General features: G+C 39.1%; 1 protein-coding gene across 1 annotated transcript; it reads right to left on the bottom strand.

Moving 5' to 3' along the window:
• Positions 1–444: 444 nt before the first annotated feature.
• kiz (kizuna centrosomal protein) lies at positions 445–27,511 on the bottom strand. Its single transcript, XM_086168896.1, has 15 exons — positions 27,417–27,511; positions 26,476–26,601; positions 25,627–25,789; positions 24,651–24,725; positions 22,773–23,391; positions 22,362–22,620; positions 19,500–19,619; positions 18,630–18,794; positions 17,512–17,662; positions 15,203–15,356; positions 14,715–14,777; positions 11,678–11,794; positions 11,108–11,177; positions 4,669–4,715; positions 445–2,688 (listed from the first exon to the last, which is right to left on the bottom strand). Exons 1-15 carry the CDS (start codon positions 27,509–27,511, stop codon positions 2,588–2,590), a joined length of 2,325 nt encoding a protein of 774 aa, XP_086025022.1. The 3' UTR covers positions 445–2,587.

Below are 27,511 nucleotides of genomic sequence, written 5' to 3'. Positions count from 1 at the left end.
TTATTAATGACTTTCCTATGTTTGTTATGACAGATACAGGCTTAAGGGCTCCATCGGATGACTGGCTTGTTCATCTTATATTACACTCTATGATCCACTTCATGATATGAAAATTAAAAGAGGATTTTGTAATAATCAAATGAATCCATATATGTTGCATAGTCACAGCTAATTTTGGCTTGAAAAGAAAAAAAAAATTGATTTTGCTTTAATGTAAGGGCATTACACACACACACGCACACACACACACACACACACACACGCACACACACACGCACACACACACACACACACACAGAACAAGACAGTCCTAGTACAGTGTACATACACAATACTGAAGATAATTAGAGCTCAGAAAATATTACATAACAGGCATTGTGTGGTACACTGCTAGACCTGCTTATTTAGAAACAAGACAAACCATTGAGAGAAAATACATGTTTATTCTGACATATCAGAGTTCATGAAGCCCCAAACAAAGTAACAACCTCTGGTGTGCTATCAGGGATATTATGGTTCAACTTGTCAGTCTGTAATAAGGAGAATATGAGAACTTACTCAACAGAGGATTCTTAATATTTCCCTTCCTCTCAATACATCTCATTTCCCTTCCTCTGAATACATCTCATTTAATCTGAAAAAATATTCTTTGCATGGCACAAGCTGTTCCTTGCCCCCCAATTTCACATTATATAGTAACAAAACATTGCAATAGGCTTATTACCAATTAGCTAATGTGTTATTGTGAACAGAGACCGGTGTTGTGTGTTGGTTCACTTCCATCATAGACACAAGTCCCTGGGCCTTTTGCTGAATAAACACATCATTATATACATTTAATACTTTACCTCACATTTTTCATGTGTACTTAAGTTCCAGTGATCACTTCGAATCATAGTATTGAAGGCTGAACGACTAAAAAAGGCACAAAAAGTGATCAATATCTCCGGTTATTCTGATAATTCTACAGTAGTGGTAACTTGAACAATAAAGATGACTGAATTAGTTTTATGTCAGGAAAAAGAATCAACAATCTTAACCAAAAGGGTAACGTTAAAATTCAAATGGCCCAGAATTTCACTTAACAATTAACTCACAAACAATTCAATTTTCAATTAAAAAAATGTCTTAATCATCTGGTTTACAAAATGGCCTTTATGGGATCATCAGCCTAATTTATTTTCTTCACTGTAAAACTGTTTGAATTGGGTAAATTAAATATTGAGTCCATAAAAACATGTTTGGGTGGATCTTCTTCAAGAACCACTGCAAAAATATGAACACTCCATAACTGACATGATAATGACAAATCAACTCATGTGACAAAGCCTTCTCTTTACATGAGTCACTCTGTAGATTTAACTCCTTTAACTGCAAGATAAAACCCTTTCTCCTATAACAGTCTAACTACACACACTCTAAAAGAATGAGCTCAATATCATTATTAGTGTCCCTCTGGCTTGGAATGATGATTGAAAAAAAGTTCCATTTTAAAAAAAATGTTGTCAGTAGACATTGGTACGATATAACTCCACTTCCAGCATGAGTTATCTGTCGCAGAGAAGTATCTGTTGACATGCTCCTTAACATGGATATTATGTTCAGGAGCCTTTTAGCAAACTCCAAATTATTCTGCAACAGTCCCTTTTCTGTGGTGGGTCAGGGCTATCTGACGCCATTATTGGTAATGAATGTGGAGTCCTACTTTAAAAGGTTCAGGCGTGTAAAGTCACCTAAGGCTTACTAATGGAATCCTGCTGACACGGAATACCAGGGGCTTTTTACAGCATCCCAGAATGGCAGTTTTGGAGATTTACACTTACAGATATAATGAACAATAAATGTAAACTTGGATATGTAGCCTCCCACACAGCAGGTATGAGTTATTAATAGATACACTGTTCAATGTGCTACAAAAGATACATTGCAAAAAGACTGTTTTGTGTGTTCAGCAACAATTCCGCTCCTCCTCATTTCAACAATAATGTGTAAAAAATTGGATGGCTGTGTTTATATTAGTCTGTAGCATGAGCAAAATAATAAGAAGTAGCTGTAAAAACATAGCCGTGCATTTATTTGAGGAGGTTCTAAACATTCTGATTTCGTTAGCGCTGTAACACTTTGTGCCCCGGGAGAGGGGCCTCTTCAGTCGGTTCATAGGTCGCACCGTAGCGTGCGGAGTGGCCATTGTGCTTTGTCATTTCACAGGTGACTCATATCACTACACTCGAGCATGCTGGAGGTAGAGCACTTGGAGATGCTGGCGGCATTCAAAATACATGATTTTCAGCCTAGTGCAAACAAATCGCTTTAAAAGATCAGTTTAATCTATTTCGAGCTGCTATTATGAGCCGGGAGAGTTGTTCAGATAAAGAGACTGAAGCAGGGTTAACATCAGAGTGTTGGACAACTAATCACATACTTTACCCAGCACGAGAGCTGTCAACTTTATTATTTGTTTTTATGATACAGCGTGCATATTATATACAATTAAGGCTATGAAAATAATGGTCTGGGTGTGAATTACTTGGAGTTCAGGACAGAGCTGTGGCATAATGCTGTGCATTTATTTAAAAGAAAAAAAAAATCAGTCGTAGAAGTCATCTGTATCATCGTTTACGTTGAAAGATTGAGGACGCAGGGCTGCTTCGATATCAGAGTTGCTGTCATCTGACTCACCCCAGAAAGCTATATAAGATGTAAAGAAAGAAAGATTACATTAGAGCAGGGTGTGTTTTCTTTCATGCTTAAAATAAGGTGTTACCTTTAACATCATGTACAAAGTTATTTTTGCTGTGTTGCGCAACCAGCATTCCAGATTTTGAATGGACTGAATACCTTGAATTTGATTATCCAAAGAAAAAACTGTTATTCTCCTTTTTATATGGCTTAATTTTTAATAAAAACTGTCTATTTCTGTTGTGCAAATGCAATGAGTCTTATTGACTGGGATGTGATTAGGCAGAAGTACTTACATTTAATCCAACCTACAATCTAAACCATAGATAAGATGTGTTTATTTGAGTGCTTACTGGCTCTCAAATAAACAGACATTATTCTTGTAATACAATCTGTCTTTGCTCGAAATAGTCTCTATGTATAGCCACAAAATAATGTTTGTGTGGCTCTCATCCAACAATGTGCAATGTCACTATATCTTAAAGAGTGGGACACTGCTAATATTGTCTTCAGCTTATTATTAGAGCATTAAGTATTGCTCACTGACGACGTAAATTTCTGTTTTCCAATAAAAGGGATTTAGTTTGAGGGTACACATTCTCCTACAGCATTGTTGGACTGAAATTATTGTATTTGAACGGTGAATGTTATTCTATTTTTTTTTTAACATCACTGGCATTTCTGCTTTATGGCAATGGTAAATAATGGGAAACTAGGGGAGACAAGGAAAGACATATCAAATGAGTCCCCCTTCAATACATCATCATCTTGAAATTTTTTATACGATAATTGGCCACACGGACCGTTTAGTGGCGTTCTGGTCCATGCAATTAACATCTTTTGGAGTTGTGTCTTTACAAATCACTTCAAATATTAACAATTTCAGGGGGGTCAGAATGTATCAGAATACATTCTGACATCCCTGTCAGCAGAGCACTGATGTGACTTCTGACAGTTAGCATATATGGGGAGGCCATTCACTTTCTAAAACAATGATGTAAAATTAGGGTGTGTGCTATTACAGTTGCCCTGTGAATCAGGTCAATAGATAATACAGGGCTTATAGCCCAGTGCATTTATGGTAAATTATATAGATTGAGAATGATGATTTCAGAGATCATGGGCTGCATTTCAAAAAGTCTCATTATTTGGGGTATAAATCAAATCTAATGAGAATTAATGTCCTTAATTAAAAAAGGGTCAATAAGATCAACAGTTCTATATATGCATACACACACACACAAATTCTTTACATCATCATGCTGTACAGTTGACCATGTATTCAAGGTCAAGAGTTGTAGGAAAGTTATGAGCACTAGGCAAGAATAGGATTTGAAAGAGTCAGTTTTGAACTCTACAGTTGCTAAACATGGTAAATCCTCATAGAATAAGAATGGCATTGTTTTGTGCAGCTTTAGATCAATGAAACACATTTTTGGCTGATTAAGGTCGCACAAAATATCTTGATTGTCTATGAATGGACTGAGAAAGTGACATTTTTATGCTTTACGATCCATTTTCCCATATATTATTTAAAAATCTAAACTCTTAGATGTTTCTGACCACTTCGAACTAAACTTGGAAACTACTAGACATCATACCAGGGGAAAGTTGCTGAAGTCAGCTAATACTTGGGATGAGCTAGCAATGACATCAGCCAGGGGTCAGGCTTTCATCAAATGTAGCGTATGCCTGTTCACCATGTTTAGCAATCTATGTGGTTGAGAGGAAACAGCATAAAGCTACAATTTCACAGGAAAGAAATGCCAATCAAATATGATAGACCATCCTTATAATAGCTTTACTTAATTGGTACTAGTAACTATATTTACTGACAGTTGCCTTCACAAATCTCTGGGTTAATGAAATGAAAGTCCTTCCTATGTGCTATACAGATATATTATACACAGGTCTTTCAGTGGGCTTCATTACACACACAAATGGTAGTTTATCTTCTTTTGCACTAAGCTTGCAGTTTCATATACTCACCTTTTGAATGTAGAACAGAATAAACCTTGGAGTAAGTTTTCTCTTTCCTAGAAACACAAAGGCAGTTATAAGATGAAATGCGTGGCTACGACACACATTCAAACACATGTGCCACCACCCCCTCTCACATACATGGATGTTAGCAATGAAAAGAATGGCGCACGTGTGAGAACAAATCAATGTAATGAGACAGATATACTATCAGTCTCCACTACAATCATTTCATTGAAATGTGCTCACAAAACACTTCCTGCCAAAGCTCTCTTTTACCTCCAGGTAAGAGAATTTGTGCTTGTTAAGCTAGAATCGGACACAGAGACAATCTTCCTTGACTCATATTCTACTTTCTATCTTAGGAGTCCCACAAGGCCCACTACTTAAATTGTCCAAAAAACATGGTTGCCAGGTTCCCATAGTTCTGCTGATATCTCTATGTAAATGTGTGACCTCCAAAGAGGCTTTGTTCTTCTTCAATGCATATGCAATAAGGCCTCCATCTCCACTTTTAAAGGCCTCCTCTTTAATTTACATCATCACAGAGGCTATTCAAAACCCCATAATATATCCTCATCATTTCCCAGGTTAGCATACAGATCCATATGGCTTTTTTGTCTAGAGCCTCTATATCTGTGCTCTGGTGACGCTTTTCCTAGAAGTGAGAGCAGACAAGACAGCGAGTCTGAGGGTGATGAGGTTGAGGTGGTGTAACAGTAACGTGGTGTGTAAGTCCATTTGATTCAATTCAAGCTCATGACCTCTTTGATTGTCAACCTCTCAATCACTCTCATCTTATCTCTCTCAGCTAAGTCTTGGCACATGGGACTGTACATTGAGAATAAGGTCCAAATTGCTCTGGCTGAGTTCCAATTGCCTGCGTCCAAACTATATATTGCTGCTTTTCACCACTCAAGATAAAATGAGCAGCAAAGGATGCACCCCCCAATCCTAACCATGAGCAGATTGCTTCATGCCATGCACAATATACCACACAGCCGGCATAGTCATTAGAATATAACCTTTTCTGATATGGCTTCCTGCGAGACATTTGTGTTTACGCGCCAATGACGTGTGAACATCTGGCACTTAGTATGCATGCAAATGAAAACACTAACAAAAAGATGAAAACTATAAGAAATATTAAAAAAAATGACAAAAACAGTTCATCTGCCTCCATTGTGTAGTTGTATGGATTATATTTACCACATTCAGTTAATTAAAATTTTAAATACAGAATTATGGTGACAGGTATTACAGATTCTACACGTTTCCACAACAAAACAAAACAAAAAGACATGTGTCTGCCATCCACATTCATCAAGCTGAACAGATGTTGGACAAAAAATTTAACCAGAGGCTTCAACATCTATTCATAAATGTTCGACAACATGTCTTGACAGCTGCAACAAAACTAGAGCCATAATCGGAATTATTACTTTCTATGCCATTATAATAAACTGTTTTGAATATATTGGGCTTTTCTTACCTCAAACTTCCCACCCGGATAGGAATGGTCTGTCAGCTGTTCCACTTCAGCGAGGAACAACGCTGATTTCAAGACAGGACTATTACCACTGAGAGCTCAGCGTGGATCTGACCCTACTAATCTAATATTCCGTTTCCATAAACATTTATGCCAGTTCATCTTCTACAGAGTATCCCTTAATTGAGGCAATGATCTGAATATATAAGACTGGGCTGGTTTGTGTTTTACAGAAATAGAGGTGAATCTAATGTGTAAAATGATGCAAATTGCAGCTATTGTGAAGCCTTTTTTCGCCCTCTGATGCCTCTCTCATCTTTTCAGGGTTTTCAAATTGTTTGATATTGTTGTTTATCTCATTTTTTAAAGGATCTTTTCTGTGGCACCAATAATCGATAACACTGTATGAAACATTCTAGACAGGTTATGCAGAGCTAGGAGGAGTCCTAAAATTCGACAAATTGGATGTGATCATACATGCAATGTGCTATGGCATCTCATGTTTTGATTAACACCTTGCATTAAAAAACAAAATCTAAGTTAATCCTATAACCATGCACCTTGGTCATAATTAATGCACATGGGAGCAGTACAGGTATCATGTTCTGCCCTTTGGAGAATAGATGTGTGATAACATTAAATGTGCAATTGAAATCCAGACAAGTACTCTAAGTATACCGGTAATACCTTTTAGAATACTTATCAACATTCTTGTTTTTATGATAATCCAATATAAAGACAATCTACTCCTGATGAACATAAGGGTAATAAGTCAAGAAAAGTGCATTAAAAGGTCTCAACAGATGTATTATGCAAAGCCCCTATTGTAATTTGACAAGAAATAAAACACATGCCAGAACCATGTCATTGAACAACATGATAAAATAAATCCACGATTTTTCAAGTCACTGAAGACAAATTTTTTTCCTACTAAATCAGGGAATTGGAGTACTAACTGAGAAAATAATGCTTACAAAGCATTTAATACCAACATACAGATAGATAGGAAACTGCTTTTGTTTACCCCTGCTTTTTATACCCCTGCCACCCACACACAAATGCTAATAGCTCAATAGCACTTTGGCACAGCGGTGCTTGTCTAAGGGTAAAGGGAGACCCATCACCTCATCATTCCCATCAACTCCTACTCCCACCCCGGCTATGACCACAGAAAACATTGCTTGGGCTGCCTTTAGATGTACTCTAACAGGCCTGAATGGTGGAAAAGCCTTCAGAGGGGCCAAACAATGAGGCATATTTGAGAGCACCGTGAGTGGGCACTTTCTGACACGTGAGTGCTCTCTACTGGTGACATGCAAGTACTGCAACACTGCAGAAGAGGCATTTGGGCCAGCCTCTTCTCCAGACTGGTGACAGACTGAGGGAGTCATACAGTGCAATGTACAGATAAAGACAAGATCAGTCCCCTCGTCTTGAATTCTTATGGTACCTTGTTAAATTGCTCCTCCCCTCCTTTTCCAGTTCAAAAAAAATGTGCAATGTTTGCAACTCAGATCCATAAAGATCACTAAATGAGTAAATACCATAGAATGAGGATATCTTTAGAAAACTCACAATCTTAATATGACTACCTAATACCATATATGGGATTTCACAAGACGAAACAAGACAGACACCATAGAGGTAAAGCTTAAATACAATTTTACCGGCTTCAAGACAAAATAATCCTTTACTGGTAACATGGTGGAGAAACTGCTTTTATTCATTAATATATTTCAGAGGCTGTGGTTTGTTTAAATAATGTCAAAATATACATAAAGAGAAAGATCAAAACACATAGCATTTAAAGAAGTAGCACGGCGCGCCTGAAGGTAATCTTTGATTCACAACCAGCTATTCTTCTCTTGCTTGAGACAGTGACCTCCTCTGGTTGGAGGCTTTAAATGCTGCCTTCATCCACAGTGTAAATTTAGTGGTTAGTCTTCCTGTCAAGACTACACTTGGGTAGGTTAAAGGTCTACTAAAACAACAGAACCCCCCTCTCAAACACTTGTTTGAAAAAGGAATGAAATTAGTTTAAGTCACTCCAAAATTAGTGTTGCCGCTTGACCTGTTATTTGTATCTTATTCAGCAAATAGTTTCAGTTTGTTGAATTTAGAGGAGTTTATAACAAATTGTTTTTTCAAGCCTGAGTTGCATTCCAAAATTTAAATAAGTTACTTTTTGCTACTTCATTGACCATTACTGCATCCACACCTCCTCGGTTTCAAACCCTCCTCTCCATCTGCATCCCCCTGCAATTCTGTCTCTCAGCTCATGTCCCTCTAAACCCCTCCATCCCTCCTCCCCATGAGTTGTCAGAGATCCATACGCATTGCTGCCACTTCGAGAGAGAGTAAGAGAGGGACAGGGCGAGGGAGAGAGAGAAGGGCGCCTCTGATTTTCACACTCTGAGTGATTCGAGGTTGAACGCTTGAGCACATCCTGTTGTCCAAGGCAAAGCTGTAAACCACTAATTGTTGAGTCAAGGTTTTTGTCAAGCAGGCACTAGGCACAACAATCACAACACCGACTGATGGCTGGAGGATTCTGTTGTGTGTGTGTGTGTTTGTGTGGGTGTGTGATAGCGAGAGAGAGAGAAAGACCTAGCGAAAGGAAGAGATTGTGTGTTTGTGTGTGGTTGTGCATGTGTTAAAGTAGTTTGAGATCAAAAAAGGGGGAAATAAAAAGGTATTAAAAATCCCAAAATAAAAATAAGAAAGGAGTGGAATGCCTACAGTAGAAAGGAGCACAATGTTTCTTTGCACGAGAGGAAGCAGTGGCATGCACTCCCATACAAAGGGGAACAAGTGGTCTTTACATGGAGTGCAGCTGCTTATTAAGACTCACTCCTTCGTGCATTATTCCTTTCATCCCCACTCAACCACAAAGTGATTTTACTTTACCACTCACAAAGACTGCAAAAGATTTGTAATGGGCAAATCCTTAATAAATGTTGCAGATCAGTCGCTTCCCTGCGAGTTATAATACAATAAACACATTCTATAAAAGTATCTGAGTGAAAAATACTGGGGGAGTGAGCAAGAAAAAGAGAAAAAAAGGATATGAAAGACCTCAGTTCTCTCAAACTCCTTAATAGTGAAATGAACACATATAAATGTGTTGAGTATCTCTTTGCATCTTGTTTAGACTGCATGTATTTAATCTGTAAAGCTTATTAAGGCTCTAGTCATTGCTATGCAAAGCGGCACCCAGTGCTTTTCTCTCGCTTTTCATCCGAGTGCAGTGTTTGGCCAATAGGACTGGCCCCCCGCCTCTCATTTTGTATTCATAACAGGCAACATTTGCACAATGTATCTCTCAAAGGCCCTGAATAGAAGGCCTTAATACTCATGTAAACAACTGCAAACCAATTACTTAATGAATCAGGCCCACACATAATGAGGAACCTCACAAAGGGCTATAAATGCATTTTTTGCACCAAAGCCTCTGCTTTAAACTCAAATCCCTCTGCTGTAGTCCAGGCTTAACTGGCAAATCATAATTATTGTCTAGGACAACAGAGGAAGCCATTTTTGTATTTCGAGTCCAGCTCCATCCTCCTTTTGATGTCACCCATCAGCTCGCTGACAAAATAAAGCAAATAATTAACAAGTAGGTTGGAAACAGAGGAGAGGAAAACATAGGAAGATTGAGAATGAGGGGCTAAGAGATTGGAGAGAGGGTGAGAGAGCAAGCCAGTGAGACACAGACCACATGAGAGAAGCAGGGCAAGGGCATTCGGCAATGTTATGCTTCTGTTTAAGTGCAGGGCTTCCAGACCACTTGTGGGAGCAATAAAGCGCAAGGAGTGACTGTGGTAAGTGGAATGCTTAAATCTAAGGATCCCGGAAAAGCGGAAAAAGGACAGGAGAAATTGTACAACCAAAGAGAGGATGGTGGTCATAGGGGCTAGCTTCTCTTGGTGCCTGCTACCTACCTAGAACGACAGACACTCAAGCATGCATTTAAATACTCTTTTGCCCAATTTTACTTGTGTACACAACATCTGGAACACCACTGCTTACACTGCACACTGTCTCTACCTAATTTTTTTGCTCTTCAAATTTTGGTTCATCACATAGATTTTAGGCTTCCAAAGCACATAAATGACAGGGAGACAGGCAACATCTGAGAGGGTCTATGCTTGAAATTGGCTCATGTTTATTAAAGAGGGTGGTCACCGAGGCTAGCAGCGGCGCACATCAGCAGCTATGAGGATCACAATGGAGGCAGGCCATTAGGCCTTTTCCCTGGGCTAATAGGGAGACTGGGAGCGCCTGCTTGCCAGGCCACGGAGACACAGTCTTCAGCCCTTGTGTCAGCGTGGTGCCCAGTAATCACATGAAATCACTGAAGATTATTCCTCATAACGTTTACGCAGCCATTACAGGAACCCAAATGGGTTTGCAGTGAAGAGGCGCTCTGAGGATCCAATAAGCAATTTCAGATTTGATGAAGTCGTGTTGATATTCAAATGTGACCGTGATAGTGTTAGCTTACACAAAACTATTTATCATTAGATGTTCTTTTCCAACCCACTTAGGACTCTGATTTGAGAAGCCTTAAATGCGTCTGAAGGGTAAAACATTAAAGTACATTTGTCCTTGTCAACACTCGAGTTGCCTTCGTTGAAAACCATTGTCTCTGATTCTCTTCTTGATATGATCTGTTTGCATTCTGAGGAAAGACAGATTATGACCTCAATTCATTTTTTGCAGTGCTCACCTTGATTTTTCTGTATTTTGATTTCTAAAACCTGGTTGAACCCTATAAACAGTGAGCGAGAGGGGCTTTAGGGGTCCTTTGTCTTTGTAAGCGAGTTAATGGGTGGCACCCCCTTGATCTTATGGAAATGAACAGGGAATTATGAGAGCAGCCATGCAAATGTACATCAACCACTTTGGTGTCTGGTGGCCCATTTCCTGTGGCCTGTTGAATAATAACAATGTTCTTACCGAAGGTAAGGGTCTTGATGTGAGGAGCGTTTGGCCCTCCCAAGGTCCACTTTACAGTCATGATTTATTCCTTAAAAGAGCAAACAGGGCCAGATGAAGCCATTTAATTTGGATATGTCATCAGAAGCTAATCTACTCTGCATATTTATATAGAAACTTTTAAATGTGGGGCTTAAAAGAAGCTAAAACACTGATGCTTACAATTAGTGTTGGGGGCCCCACTGGTGTGTCCGTATTCACAGACACACACATCGTTGTGGTAGGTTTCTAAATAGTTCAATGAATATCTATTTATATTCAATTTTTACAGTACTGATTATTCTTCATTAAAAAACCAAACAGCAATTTATTTCAATGCCATATGAGCAGGTCAAAATTTTACATAAATAAGTTAATTAGCATGAAATTGACAGCCAAATATAACAAGGAAAAAGACAGTGATACTTGAAGTTTTTACTATTTAAAGCTTAATATGAGTTATTACATGTACGAGAAGTATAACCACTTTTAAATAATCAGTGGCTTTCAGTTATTCTCCATTTTCCTAGTACAGATGATGGGATATCTTACCTGAGAGGGCATCTGTATCCTCCTTCTCCTCCTCGTCCTCATTCTCAATTTCCTCCTCAGAACTCTGCGGCCTTTCCTGCATGGCTGATTTTTTAAGCGACTGATACGCTTTTGTCTCTATTCAGACACACAAGCACACACAGTTTATGTGTGTTTATGTTACAAAGGCTTGAAACATTAGGTTCTAACTTTTACTTGTGTCTATTTGATGATACATCTCTTCTAGGAGTCTGTAAAAAGAGCCTGATGCAGTTTGAAGTCAACAAACATCTTGATTTAAGTCCACAGTTCCCTCCAGAGGGCAATCTGCATCTTGTATTACCACTGCATCCCCTTATTTGCTGGTAAAGATTATCTGTTTAAAAGCACGCTCTACTTTTTAGCAAACTACACTGTGTGCGCAATTATTAGGCAAGTGATTATTTTGACCTTATCATTAATTTATCCACAATTTCCTTGTCCAAGCTGTATAAATCTGAATGCTTAGTGGATTTAATGCATATTAGGTGATGTGTATTTGTGTAACGAGTGACAGTGTGGCCTAAGGAGATCAACAATCTATATCAAGGTGTGCATAGTTATTAGGCAGATTCTTCTCAGGAAAAATGGGCCAAAAAAGAGATTTAACTGACTCTGAAAAGTCAAAATTTGTAAAAAAGAATTCAGAGAGATGCAGCACTCTTGAAATATCTAAGGTATTTGGTTGTGATCACATAAACTTCAACTGTTTTGTTGCAAATAGTCAACAGGGTGACAAGAAACATGTCGAGAAGAAAAGATGCAAATTGACTGCCAAAGATTGGAGAAGAATCAAACATGAAGCGACCAGGAACCCATTACCCTCCAGTGCTGCGATATTCCACAACTGCAACCTACCTGAAGTGTCAAGACGTTCAGTTCTCAGAGACATGGCCAAGGTAAGTAAGGGTGAAACCCGACCACCTCTGAACAAGACACATAAGTTGAAACATCAAGAATGAGGAAGGAGATATCTGGAGACAGATTTTTCAAAGGTTTTGTGGACTGATGAGAGGGACTCTTGTCGGTCCAGATGGACGGGCCTGTGGTTGGATCAGTAATGGACACAGAGCTCCACTTCAACCTATACACCAGCAATGTGGAGGTGGGGTACCAGTATGGGCAGGTATTATAAAAGATGAGCTAGTTAGACCTTTTCGGATTGAAAATGGACTCAAAATCAAACCTCAGACCTACTGCATATTAAGAAAACACTTTCTTCAAACAGTGGTATATGAAGAAGTCTGTATATTTCAAGAAGACTTTTTTTATGCAAGACAACGCTCCATCACATGTATCAAAGTACCCCACTGCGTGGCTGGCCAGTAAAGGCCTTAAAGATGAAAAACTAATGACACGGCCCCCTTCTTCACCTGACTTGAAGCCTATTGAGATTATTTTGGCCCTTCCTAAGCAGGAAATTTAAAGGAAAGGTATGAAGGTAAAGAGTACAACTCTCTGAACAGGGTCTGGGAGGCTGTGGTTGCTGCTGCACAAAAAGTTGATTCTGACCAGCTCAAGAAATTGACTCTGTGAATGGAAGACTTGTGACCATTATCAAAAAGAAGGGTGGCTATATTGGTCACTGAGGGTTTTTTTGGTTGTTTTGTGTGTGTATGTGTTGTGTGTGTGTTTTTTCTTTTTAATTTTCAGAAATTTTTATTTGTAAATTTTGAGTTTGTTTATTATTCTCACTTTAACAGGGGGTGGGAGATGTAAAAATATTTGTTTTTCATTTAGTTGCATAATAATTCTGCACACTAATAATACCCTAATAATGGTGTACATACAAATATTCTTTTAAGAAAGCCACAACTAAAATTTTCAGGTTTGAGGGTTTGTTAACATATTGGATTGATCAAGCGCACTTTAGTACAATAACAAAATTAATCTTCAAAAATACAACTTGCCTAACTATGCTGCACACAGTGTGTGTGTGTGTGTGTGTGTGTGTGTGTGTGTGTGTGTGTGTGTGTGTGTGTGTGTCTGTCTGTCTGTCTGTCTGTCTGTCTGTCTGTCTGTCTGTCTGTCTGTCTGTCTGTCTGTCTGTCTGTCTGTCTGTCCGTCTGTCCGTCTGTCTGTCTGTACATAGTCAGAGCTTAAGTGGCACATTTTCTGCACTGTTTTCACACATAACGGCAAGAAGAAAAGGGAAATGCAATGTTGTATGACTAATGCCTTATATTTGTAAGTTGGTTGAGCTGAAAGTACCAATTTTGATCATATTCTTTAAAAAATTGTCACAGTTACAACACAAAATGCTGTCCCATGTTATTTGAGCAGTAGAAAGCAGTTTCTAAAGCTAAAGTTTTTACAATGTTGTCTTGAAATAAGAAAAAAAACATGAGTCCAGACCCACATGTCTTGGCAATTACTCTCTGTTACAAGGTCACAGTATTTGATTGTGACATTGATGTTGCGCACCACAGCAAACCCTTTCCTTGAAAAATCTTTAGTCATATTCTTTTTTTACAGGCTCTTTTGATTAAGTGTAGCAAATCCCAAAACTGGACTCATTTTGCTGGCTATGCACCTTGGGGATGCACACACATGAAACACTCAGTAGGAAACCTGATGGCCAAGGATAGTATGGGATTGCTTTACATTTCAGAGGAGCGACTGAGGGATGGGCACACCAACTGCTTCCAGGATGCCTTCACATCCAGTATTTTTCAAGTCCAGTCTTGCCAGCGCATTGTTTAGAAGATAATGAGAACCTATGACAGATCTCTCACAGTCCCTTCCCTGACATTGTGACAATTAAACAAGCCACATTATAACAGAATAATGAATGGCATTTTTTTCTAAGGAGAATCTAAGGAGAAAACACAGTTAGTGTTTTCTCTGAGATAATTAGAGAAATCGTGCAGCTCTTCAGGTGGGACTTTGACCCTGGATTCACCTTTATCAGTGTGCCCCAGCCATTGCGTAAAAGAGCCCATTATTCATTGTAGTGGGAAGAAAACAACCACAACATAAGGACAGTGTGAATGCTGGGACACTGGCGGTGCCTTTTTACCTCTAATAGGAACACTTTCCACAGGGCTTTCGTCCAGGCTGTCCTCTTTAGTACTTTGTAGTTCTGTAAGAAATGGAAGCCCATAGTGAGAAGCACGGAGGAAGGTAGACTAGGGATAGAAATGGGAATGTTGTCGGGGAAGGGGGGGATGCTGGCCTTTCTTTAGCTTTGAATAGAAGGTTATATGAAAATCAGGCAGCGAAGGATTAAAAAAAGGCTCTATGGTGAAACTTTGGGTGAAAGTTTTAGCCTTTTGCAGGGGCCGTTCATGAATTTACATTTACTTTACATTTATTCCTATACATAGTCCTGTATTATGACGCACTGCAAAATGATGTGTCGTATGTTATGGATAATTACAGAAATTTGCTGTGCAAAACCCGAAAGGGACAAACTGTATGAAAAGAGTAAATTCTTCACGATTAAAGATAAAACAATTCTCAATTTTTTTTCTATACTAGATCAATGGCTTAGCACTTTTTAATTACCTCGGATCGTTTGCTTTCGCAGTGGTCTGGCAGACATGGCACCTCCTGTGTTAGACAGGGGAGAACAACATGAAGAAGAGAAGTCACTCTCGTCCTCTGCTGAGTGGCCCTTCTCACTGGACTGGGACAGAAGTGTCCTCAGCAGCACTTTGGCCTGCAAACAACACAAATTAAAACATTTTGTGAAGAAAGTGTCAAATTGACCATTCTCCAATTAGACATTTAATTTACTTTGGCTATCGCTGCTAACACAGAGGTGCAGCGGCGGTGTGTGTTCAAACACCAAACAAAAGATTATTTTGCACATTTTCACTGTTGCTCTCCCTCTCAATCACATTTTTTTCTCTCTTTTCTCTTCTCATCCATGAGATTAGAGAAGCGCCTAAAGAATGCAATTATCCTAGTGTTAATGTGCAACACGTTTCACATATCTCCCCTCTTGGCTGAGAGGATTGAGACAAACTGCTCTCTTCCTCCCTCTCCAGCTCATTTTTATCTCTGGGGAGATGAGGATACACAATTAAGAGGAGCCGCTCCGGGAGATGAGGAGCAGGGAGATGCCACACACCGATTTCCTTTCTCTCCGTTTTCCCTCCCCCATATCAAATCCTGCCATCATCATCTCTCTTGTGATCAAAGACCGCCTCTCAGCAGCCTCAGATGGCCATTTGCAACTTTTAATGAGCACTAATATAGAGGGGATGATCAGGAGGATTCTGACAGTGACAAACTTTAAGTACATTGTATGTTGTTATCAGTGGGTCGCAGTTAAGATTGACAATGTGCGCACTTTCATTTTCTTAAAGGGAAAGAAACACCAACACAGGCCAATCTTAGCTTGCCACTTACTTTTTGATGCTGCTGTACAATAAAAATGGTCTTGATCCTTGTCCCCGATACCCTTCTTTGTTCTTTTTTTAGATTTTGTCAAATGTGCCACGGATTGAGGGCCTCTTGCAGACCCGCTGCATTTTAAATATCAATGAATGCAACTGTTAGCACTTGAATATTCAAAGAGCCTCTTTGAGTGTGTGCATGCGAGCTGCATGCTCCCATTTGCCAGAGGATCCAGTCTGTGTGGTAAGATGTGAATGGAAATTTCTGTTTGCTCTTGTGTGTGAAGAGTAAGTTGTTGTAAAAGAGGACAGAGAAGGGAAAGTAAAAGATAGAAATAAAGGGTGATGGGGAGATATCAAGGGAATAGATGTAGTTAGAGTGAGAGAGGAAGAAAAGGAAAATGCCAAAGAGAGAGAGAAAGGGGGGGATCACTCAGGCTTTTCCTAATGCACTTGGACAATGATGTAGATGGCAGTACCTCTCTTACTTTTGTCAGTTCATATTTTCAAGAGGCTCTACAGTCTCCCTTGTTGCCTCTCTTATTGTGCCAGACACTGGAGCAAGAGATCTGAGGCACAAGAGCACCCACAATATGAGTCCCCTAAAATCAATAATACAAAGGCTGAATGTATATATTATTGCAGAAGATAGAAAAATATATTGTGGGGATGAGATGTATTTTGGGTGGATTCATTATAAATTAAATGTTATAAATTACATCCGGCAAATGTTTTTCATTATCTGTATTGTTTTTATTATGCTTTTATTTATGTTCGATCTTGTGCCTGATGAAAATAACATTAAAAATTAACAAACAAAACACAGAAGCTTTTATCTTTGAATAAGTATTTTGATAAGTTATCAAGACCAATATTGACCAGTATCAAAAGGAGTATTATTTTCTGAAAATGGTCGTGAGATTGCAATTATACAAAATTTTAAAACCGTAAACAAAGTCAATATTCACGATAAGGTATTTTCTTGCTTAATTTAGCGTATTTTTTGAAAGATCATTGACTGGGAAGTTGGAAGAAGCTGCTGGAGAGGGTCGAAAATCACTTACAAAAGTTGACCAAGCTGATAGGTATACTTTTGGCTAACACTGAGCAAGTGCTTGTCAGATTAATATTCTGCATGCAATGAAAAAAGCCAGGCAAACCCTGCAATTTTTCCCTTTTGTCTGGGTCAACGTGTTGACCAATTTGTTGAGTAGGCACCCATGGCTTGGTTTAAAACACCAAACGCAATTCTCAGTATTAACCGAAGCTTTCTTCACTTGACATACGAAGAAACAAGCTAACAAGCTTAACAGCTTAAAAGCTAGCCTTGTTAAGATGAGAACAAAGTAGGACTCTTTATTCCTGAGATCATATGTGTTTCCTAATGTCAGCTTATTTTTAGGAAACGAGTGTAAGTGTGTAACCTGCCACTTGTGTGTACTAATGTACCAGAAGATGTGACGCTGACGCTACCTGGTGGCTGTATGTGGCATGGCGCTCCAGGAGTAGCGGTGTGAAATGCTCGACCAAGAGCTCAGTGCTGAGGACATGGCGCTCCCTAAGAAGAAGGGCGTGCCTGAACCAGCGATTCCACAGCTGGGCAACATCAGGAGGAAGGCTAGTGCTGTTGTGAAGGGAAGGGTTCAGGATTTTCAGTTAAAAAAAGGAAGATTCATACGCACACAGTCAACGTGTCACTTCCTCAAAGTCAGATTCTTAGTTTCTCTAAAAAAATGGCTAAGGAATATAAGAGAACAATAACACTCTTCGGTTTAACTTTGAATTAAAAATCTTAGAAAGTTTATTGTCATTCTAAATAAAGGTATAAATCATTACAGGCTTCCAGATGACACTAAATATACATAGATAATGATATTACTCCTGGTTTAAAACAGAACAAAGGGTCAAAGAGCCAGTAGGCATCTTTACAGGAAGCAGAGGGACAATGATAAGATGCTTTTCTTTAGATTGAAAATAAAGCAGCAAAAGTGTCTGTGAAATCAATGGGCTAGTGAAGCAGAGCATGGATTTGGCTCAGAGTCTAACTACTCATTATCCAAAGGACTGGAAGTCACAGATAGGGCATTTTAATTTACTCATGACATTCACCAGTACAGATATTCAGCAGTAAGTGACATCAAAATGACCTTTATATTTGTGGACATGGGAGACTTATTGAATGGTAGAGTCTGCTGTAAGTGTTTGCCTCCTCCACTACTGTCTGGTCAAAACATATATTTGAAAATGTCGTATTCACTGTCAGTCTACTACTTCCTCAACGAAACGATGAAAAAGGTCTATTGGATCTTGTAGTAGCCATGTAGAGAAAAATTGCATACTTTTTTTTCTTAAACACACATACTACTAAATTAATCCAAAACAAAATGTGAACCTATCTACACAAATTATTCAATTTCACTTTTTCATAAGTTACAGCTTGTGACGATGGTATCACAAATTAGATGTGTAAAGAATAAAAACAATATAAGACTATGAAACACATCCCATTATCCAATTACTATTTTTGCTAGAACTGAATTCAATGAATGGTTGACAATTTGGGGTATTACCAGAGAAATCTACACCCTTACCTTATTACATCAGGGTCAGTACTGGAGTGGTGCACTCTCACTAGCTCTTGTGTTAGCAGGCAGCCCTTTGCAGTACTCCATGACAACCTCTGAAGCTCATGAAGGACGACTGCCCCACATGCCTCAAGGTCCTCGTTATTCAAGTCTGTTCCACTGTTACAAATACTGTACGGCATATGTAGAATGCTCAACGATTGCAAAAGATCCATAGGCCACAGGTCAGATGTATATATGGTATATCCTACACACACACACACACACACACACACACACACACACACACACACACACACACACACACACACACACACACTCACGCACGCACACTCACGCACGCACACTTCACGTGCAATCCCATACATACACATAATCAAATGCCCACATAATACCACAGCAAAAGTAAATGTAATATGACATACTGAGGACTATGATTTAGGTTCATTTTACTAAACAGAATATTACTATTAGCAGCATTAACATGAGAACTATGGGGTACACTGGTGTGAAAAGAGAGACAAAGCTCTTCTTTGACAGACATTTATCCATACTTTAAAAACAACAACTTCAATAATGGCAAATTAATCATGAAATGAAATGTGAAAGGCTTATGAAAAATAAACCCCCGTCTAATGAAACACCTTCTCCATCCCCTATCTCTCTGACTCCCAATAGAAAATTCAACAAGGTGGTTAATATAGCAATCCTATATGTTTGAATCTTCTTTAAAAATAGAGTATGTGACCATGTTAGTGAGAGATGACGCTGCATCTTGAGTTAATGCTGTGTTTTCTTTTAGCATTAAGAAAATATAGAATTTCTGTCGGACAAGAACAGAACAGATAAATGTAAATTACATGACAGAAACTTTACCTGATTATTCGATTGCACTGCTTTTCATCAACAGAAACATCCCCATATACAGTGGTTTGTGCACCTTCGAGTCGTCCTTCAATGCTGTCTAGAAGACTGAAGAGTCCTTGCTGGGAGAGTCTGAAAAAATACTTACATTATTCAGCTCATATAAACAAAGGTGAAAAGTAGGCTTAGGCTCATGTATACATATATATACACACACGTATATATATACGTATATATGTATACATATAGAAATATATATGTATATGTGTGTGTGTATATATATATATATACATACACATATACATACATAAATACAAACACATATACATATGTATGTGTGTATGTATGTATGTATAAATATAAATGTGTGCGTGTGTCTATAGTGTATACCATATTTCTATGTTATCTTAGGTACACAAAGAGTGCTGGGACGATAGAAAGAGATCATCAGAATGATATAATAACAGAGTTCAGAAATTCTAATGTAAAGCACCACAAGATTACCTTTGGAATTCACTGAATGCTCTTGAAATAAATCCTGAAATCAGTTTTTAAGTGGGGACATAACCTAAAAATATAAAGAATATATAAATATACTATGATGTGTAAATAATGATCAGATGAATTTCAGCAACACTTAAACCATTAGCTTTGTCCACCATGTTAAACAAAAACAGGAGACTGACCATAATTTCTTTTGGAGGGAGATTTGGGCTTTAATCTGGTACTGAGTGAGGCAGTAAAATGAGAAATGGATGCCTAACACATGTGGATATTGGGAATCCATCTCTTTCTTTAGCATTAAGCTCTGGGTGGCCCTCATTGAATTCAACCAGAAAACCCAAGCTGAGATCCTGAGCCCTGCTGCCTTAAAATGGTTCAAAAAGAATTTATGACAATCTGTAATGGGCCCTCGGGTTAGGGGTCAGCAAACAATTGCACCCTCTTTTTTACAGGTTGTTTCCTAGGAACATCCTGATTAAGCTGGTAAGTTGAATTATATCCATGACATTCTGTAGTGTGCAATCCATCTGTACTAAATCCTCTTCAATGTGGCTGAAGTAGCATAGGCAAAAGCTCTGTCTTTTTTCTCCCTTATCATGAGCGTGGGCCTTGAAATAGTCATCTTTTGCTTTCCACTTTATTTGTCAAAGCTCTTCAAAAAGAGACCTTTAGAGAGGGAGATAGTGAATTAGTTGTGTTTTCTACAAACCTCTCTCACACTGTATTGTTGCTAGCTTTCATGTCAAGGTCTCCAACCTCACTTTAGATGAAACTGTTGTCTGCATGTTGGCATCATCATGTGCGTATTATTAGCTAGGAGGACAAGGTCAGACTCTGTGCTGCGATATTGCTCAACAGTGTACAGTAAATACTAAGGGGTGATTTATCACATGAAAAGGCCTCACGATTGAGTGATTGGTGTCAGGGGAAACTCACTGTGCTGGCACAGGCCACAAACAGGACACACAAAGGAATGGGAAAATATACCACAAGCACATTGAGTGCAAGGCCCACCTCACTAAATTTGAAATATTCTAGGTGACAACGATTGCACATTGTTGAGTTTACAAAGCATTGTGTAATAATCGGAAATGTGAAATTATGAAAAATGTGAGGCCAGAATGTGAGAGTAGGCAAGACACAAAAGAAAAAAGGAAAAACACTTTGAAATGAAAAACACAGTGCCATTTCAACATTGCAAATTATTCCTTAAAACTGTAACACACTGTGACTAATTGTGCACAGCCATCATGAAGTTCAGGGACGACATGTCATAGAGCAGAGATGTCATTATAAAGAATACTGGAGGACATTTCAGGCGTATACTCTCACTCATCCCAGCCATGCTGGAGGAGAAATATAATAGGATAATGTAATGAATTGCACAGTCCTATTTTTCCTGACGGTGAGTTGAATGGAAGGACCGATATAAACTCTAACCTTAAGTGAGAGAGCAAAAGAGGAAGAGAGAATGAGTGGGGATGAGGAAGAGGGTAGAGACTCGATGCCTCTCTGAGCTTTACATCAAAGCCTCTGGTTTTCTCCTCATACACACAAGCCCTTCTTGTTAACAAAGAAAACTGAAGCCCCCCCTCGCACAGGCGGACTGCAGCTCCTCTTGAGGTCACACCATAAGCAGTATAGTAGACCACACAGAAACAGTGTTGCACAAATAAATATTCAACACATAACAAAACATATATAATATATATAACTAGACATTTGTTGTGTCCCTGAGAATATGATACGACGGGGGAACACTGTGTCTAAAAGTTTTCTTAAGGTCATAGAGAGTAGCAATCTATGTGCTTGAAATACTGTCTATTTTGGGGAAACGCAGAGACTCTAAGTGCAGACATTCACACAAGATTTTCTGTGGCTCTAAACCCAATCGAAAATTATCCTTCAACTCAGAGGCCATCATCACACTGAGGATTCTAGGCTGTAAGTGCTGTCCACATACCCATCCTCCAGAACACTCTATGGTGCCACAAATTCCCTCCTCCAATGGGGACTTCCTAAGGTCTCTCAAGCAGAAAATTGCTCTGTTACAGCATTATCATGGATTATGGGAATATTGTTGGTCCTGAGCTCTACGTATAAGATGCATCACTGCCACCACTGCTGCTGAGCTACGGAGAGCACGTTGGCATGCACCCTGACTCCCAAAATCCTGTCATTCTCAGATGTAATGGTGGCCGACAGTGGTTCAGCATGGCAATGCATAACATTCTGCTTTAGCTTGCTTAGCTGGAAATCTTGACACACTGATTAAACTGTGCACTTCTTAAGTTTGGAAGTTCCCTGAGACAATAGGAATTGTTTCTCCATGTATATTTACAACTAGACTGCAAGAAATATATACTATACCTTTCAAAGGTCTCTTTTGGAGATGTGCTTCTACAGTTTATCTGAGGTGTTTGCTCGGACCCATCAGTGCAGGGAGACCATTCAGGACTGTTCAGATTCCGACTGCCTGTCCCATTAGTAGAGTGATTTCTCTCAGTTGCCACACCCTCAGGGTAATCATCCTCCAGCTCAGATTGTGTGAGAGTAATGGACAGGTCGGTTGCACTGCTCTCTGGCAACTGTGCATCAGAACTCAGTAAGCAGATGCTTTCACATTGACCTGGATGTGCAAAATATTACCATGTTTATCTTAAAATCTCACATGGAAATGTAACAGGACATATGTTTAATTTTAAGGAAGGGCATCATAAGAGGTAAGCATAAAATCAACAGAAACACAAAACAATGAGATTAATAAAGATAATTTCAAACCTGGTGCATCCTGACAGTCTTTTCCAAAAGTGTTTTTTGGCATCAAATCGCCGGGACCTCTCCTGGCATCCAATTGCTGTGTCAGACAACCAATGTCTCTGGAGTCACTCTGTTCGACAGGGTGATTGTTGAGCCTCATTGGGCTATGGTGGCTGCTGCTGGGAGATGAATTTCTCTCAAGACTTTTCAAGGTCACAAGAGGTGGACGTTCTTGTTCATCATTACTTCCAAAAGGCACGTTGCCAGCTACTCCCACAAAGGCTCGAACAGATGGGAGCCCTGCCAACGTTCTTTCATGTTTGTCACTCAAATTACTGCCGTTAGGAGAATCATTTGAGCCTGAAATGTCATCTGATAAATGTGTTCGGTTGCTGGCAGCATCCTCTCCGCCAACTCTGAAGTCCTTCAAAAGGCCACTTGGTAGACGTTTGTGGGAGTGCATGCTGCTATTGGGTGAATGGCAAAATGCTTGGTGTGAGTGTACACTTGTGGTGCCAGTTTCAGCGTTAGACCCTCTGGAGGTCTGGCAGCCTATAACATTTACGACTGGTGGTTGTTGATAATCCTTGGTTAGGTGACAGAAGGAGTGGTCCCCACTCTGTCTATGAACAGGTTTTACCTGGAACAGACAATCAGGAAGATTAATTTTTGGCTGAACTGTCAGCATATAGCATCTCTTAAAGAGAAAATGCAAAACATTTCCTCAGTTCTTCTATTTTATTTATTTTTAGCTTACTTTAAATAACAATTTTGAGAGAATTGTGTAGCATGTTAACTATCCAGTTTATGATGTTGAATAACTGTACCTTATTGGGGCCAAGGTCAGAATTTCTTTCACAATATCTTTCATAGGAATGTCTCAGGATCAATGCTGTAACTTTTAATCTTATTAGAAATCCTTTAGACAAGTTTTGATTCATGTTTGCAATGTAACCAAGGGGTGTGGGCAAAAAACCCTCCCTCCAAACATAATAACAAAAAGCATGGCTTCTGTTTCTTTTCTGATAAGCGTCTTAAATACCAAACAGTTAGCTGCTTAATAACATTCACTGCAAACCATGCAGCCCACCCAGCAGATCCACAAAGTAGGTAAAAAAAAAAAACAGGAAAAGTTAATTTCTTGGCTGAGTGATTCCATCGGTAGCTGCAGGGCAAAGTAGAAAGTGTTTCACTAAAGTAGCAATTGATTCTTCTATCAATCTGCGGCACGCGTGTGCTCTTCCAAGGAATGTATTAAATATGAAAATCATATCCCGTTATCATCTGTCTCCAGCTTTCAGCCCGGTAAGCTTTCCTTAATGAATGCTGCAGCCTGAGGGACATGCACACTGCCAGCCAATGGCTTGTATGCATAATGGAGTAACGCTACCATTTTGCTCATTACAATATCGACAGACTAAGGGGGGTTTTGCACACATTTACAAGTGACTGCTCTAGACAGCATGCTCCAAGTTATTATGAGATGTCTTGGACATTTCATCTAAAAGAGCTTTAACTGCTTTAAGTGGAGGGAGAAAGCAGCTATGGGCTTGAACTGCATCGCTTGTACAGATGCACCGGCAAGGATTAGACACCTGTGCTATTACAGATACACAGTTTAAATGTAGAGTCTTCTACAGATTTACAGAGCATAATGTGTACTTTTCTTTGTTATTCTTAAACAAAACATAGCTTGATAGAACTGAGATTTGCATAAACCTTGCAAAACAATTTAAAAAAGAAAGATGACACATGTTAAAAAAATAAAACAAGTGCCATATTCACCCATATGGCAAAATGTGTAAGCTGCATTATGTTCAGATATTCCTTCAAAAACAAAATGTTTTTATTTTAATTATGATGGACTTATTTATGTTATGTGCCATAAAAAAGAGATACCTTGGATCTCCCAAAACGTTGTTCTGCTTTCTTTCCGTCTTTTATGAATGTGGAAACCTTGTTTAAAAAATCATCCTGAAAAATATTTAAAGAAAGATTAGAAAAAGAGACAGACATATCAAGAGATAGACAGATTCACTGTATCCCATATCCAAACAGTGGATGAAACGTCTGCAGAATGTACTGATACCTTGATATCCATCCACATTATCAACAAATATAAAAGATAGAGTGAAATTTTCTCTTTCATTAGAATCTTACAAATCTTATATCCTTTCAGAATCTTTTTTTGAATGTACAACAAATGAAAGGAATAAACTGTAGGATTCCAGTGACTAAATATTAAGAGCAGACATGAAAACCAAAATATCACAACAAACGTGAAGAACTCATAAAGCATCAAGAGGAAATAAACCAACTGCTTGAGGGGAGAGAATGACTAAACCTCTGGAGCACTTCAGTCTCTATATTGGGCAATTAACTCTGTGAGTCATAATTAGCCAATTTTGTTAATTTGATATTAAATTGTCAAGCACTGTCATTGAGTTTTAAGTGATAATCTGACTGGCTCATTGTTTTCTCCCTCGTTCAGTTGCTTGTCGTGATAAATTGCACACTTTGAGTGTTTAATATTGTCACATCAAGCGGTTTCAAGTGAACATTTCTTGCCCTGTAAAATGGCACTATGGTATTAATAAATGCATGGTACACATAAAAAATGGGTAAATATATATATATACATATAATATATATAATACACACACACACATATATATATATAAAATACATATATATTCACATATACATGACAGAATGTCAGCATCATTATTATCATTATTCTAAATATACAATACAGTGCATTACAGTAGTATGATTTTTCTTAAACCCAAAGTATTTTAGAAAGCAAATTAATTTCTGGTCACTTTTTAAAATTAATAGATTAGCACTTAATATATTAAGTTGAATGCTTGTTTACCTTTTGTAGTTGCAGGGAGGCAAGGTCAGGGCAATATTCATCCATGTTAATTTCAAGGTTCTCCACATCTCTCAAAAGCTTGAGGTTCCTCATTTTTGCTATGGCCTCCCTGTTGCAGATTTGTCTTAAATAACAGTGCAGTTTGGAACTCCTTATCCGTGAGCTGTAGGCAATGAAGAACTAGTCAAACAAAATATTCTGGAGGGGTGATGTCAAAAACAAGAGAAACAAGAGCTCAACTTTTCACAGGAAAAAGTGGAGCACATAGCTACAAATCTAAATTCAAATCTTTCATCAACCCAAGCTTTGCCATTTTGACCGGGCATCTTACTATGTATGAGATGTATAATGTGTATTTACAGGATTACAGGAAGGGGATGACATTCTTCATCAGATCTTAAGTATGCAAGCAGTTCCCGCTTCAGTTCCAGCTTCCGTCTCTCACTTTTGACAAGCGCTCACACACACACTCGTCAAAGACAGATCACATAAATCATTACCACGTCTGCAAGGCTAACATGTGCACAGTTAGCATCCAACCAAACAGAAAGCGTCAGCTAATTCAGTGTCTCGCCGGCAAAAGGCGAGGGCAGCTTCGCGTTTTTCTGTTACTTAGGGGTTAGCAGTCTGTTTGACTGACCCCGTTAAACTATGTTGCTACACTAGGTTAATGTTTTAACAATATTAAAAAAGAGCGGCTGCGTCTGTTCTAGCTCGCCTGGTTAGCTGCGTCGCTAACCTTTTTCCCCCTCCAAGTTAATGTGGTAAGAGGAGGCTCAACCAGGCGGCACGAGACAACTCGAGGTCGACGTCAGCTCGCCCCGCCGTTAAAAAAGAGAGGAGCCTCACCTTTCATGCATCCTTTCTTGAATACCTTTAATCTTTGCAAGATATCTGCCCTCGCTTCGAGCCACTCTTGCCGTTTTTGCTCGCTTTAGCTTCGTCGTGGAGCAGAGACGGGGAAGAGGAGGGTCGCTTGGTGTTTACAATGGTTACCATGAGCACCGCTTCCCAGAAATCCCAGTTGATAAACACAGAGAGCACGTGGTGTATACGCGCGGTCGCCCGCTCCTCGATGTTACTGTAAACGTATAAGTGGTATTGTAACGTTATCCAACAACAATCCCGCAACACTTCTGAGTTTCTTGTAAGAAATCAAACTGCTTTATGTATATCATGATACAGATCATTGTCTATTGAAGAGGGTGTCAGCAACCTTTTGGATGGGCATTCGAATGAATTAATTTCAACACACATCACGTAAAGATGCATAGAAAATCCTGTTTTTCTGTCATAAATGCTCAGAATGACGAACGGGATAGGAACACATTTTGGAAACCCACACCAGTTTCATGGCGTTGCATTTTTCAGCAAGCCGACTGATCTAAATTCCATCCGTCAAAGTGTTGCCACCATCAGATACAATTGTATGTCTCATTTGCTCAGGTGGTCGGTGAACGATTTAATCATCTCGTCCTGCATTATCAAAGTTCACTACTGACAGTTGCTGCAATGACGTGTTTTGACTGCAGTCGCGGTTATTTTCCCAGAGCGACAACATTATATGTCTTTGCTGGGATCCAGACACCGCTGGCCCCTCCAAATGTAGTCCCTAATCAAGCAATTCCACCAATTCTAGTTCCATCAAATTGCTCTTTAGCTGTTGAACTGAGGAGTTTTGCTGTCCTTTTCTAATGCTAATCTACCCAATTCAGCATCTCTCTATGAGGCTATTTGTTGTGAAATAAATCCCCCTGTTTGCCCTCTGCATGTATAATTGATATTGTTGCCAGGCTTTTTGTTTGTGCTGTGGAGAGCTCGAAGGCGGCACTTTGGAGCTGATGAAGAAGAGGCAACTTGTGACACTGTCGTTCCAGCTGAGCAT

This window comes from Fistularia commersonii, chromosome 1, assembly GCF_037954325.1.
Source record: "Fistularia commersonii isolate RoL2024-O1a breed Wild chromosome 1, RoL_Fcom_v1.0, whole genome shotgun sequence".
NCBI classification, from domain to species: Eukaryota; Metazoa; Chordata; class Actinopteri; order Syngnathiformes; family Fistulariidae; genus Fistularia; species Fistularia commersonii.
The sequence above is the reverse complement of the archived record's forward strand: the minus strand, read 5'-3'. Positions and strand labels throughout refer to the sequence as shown.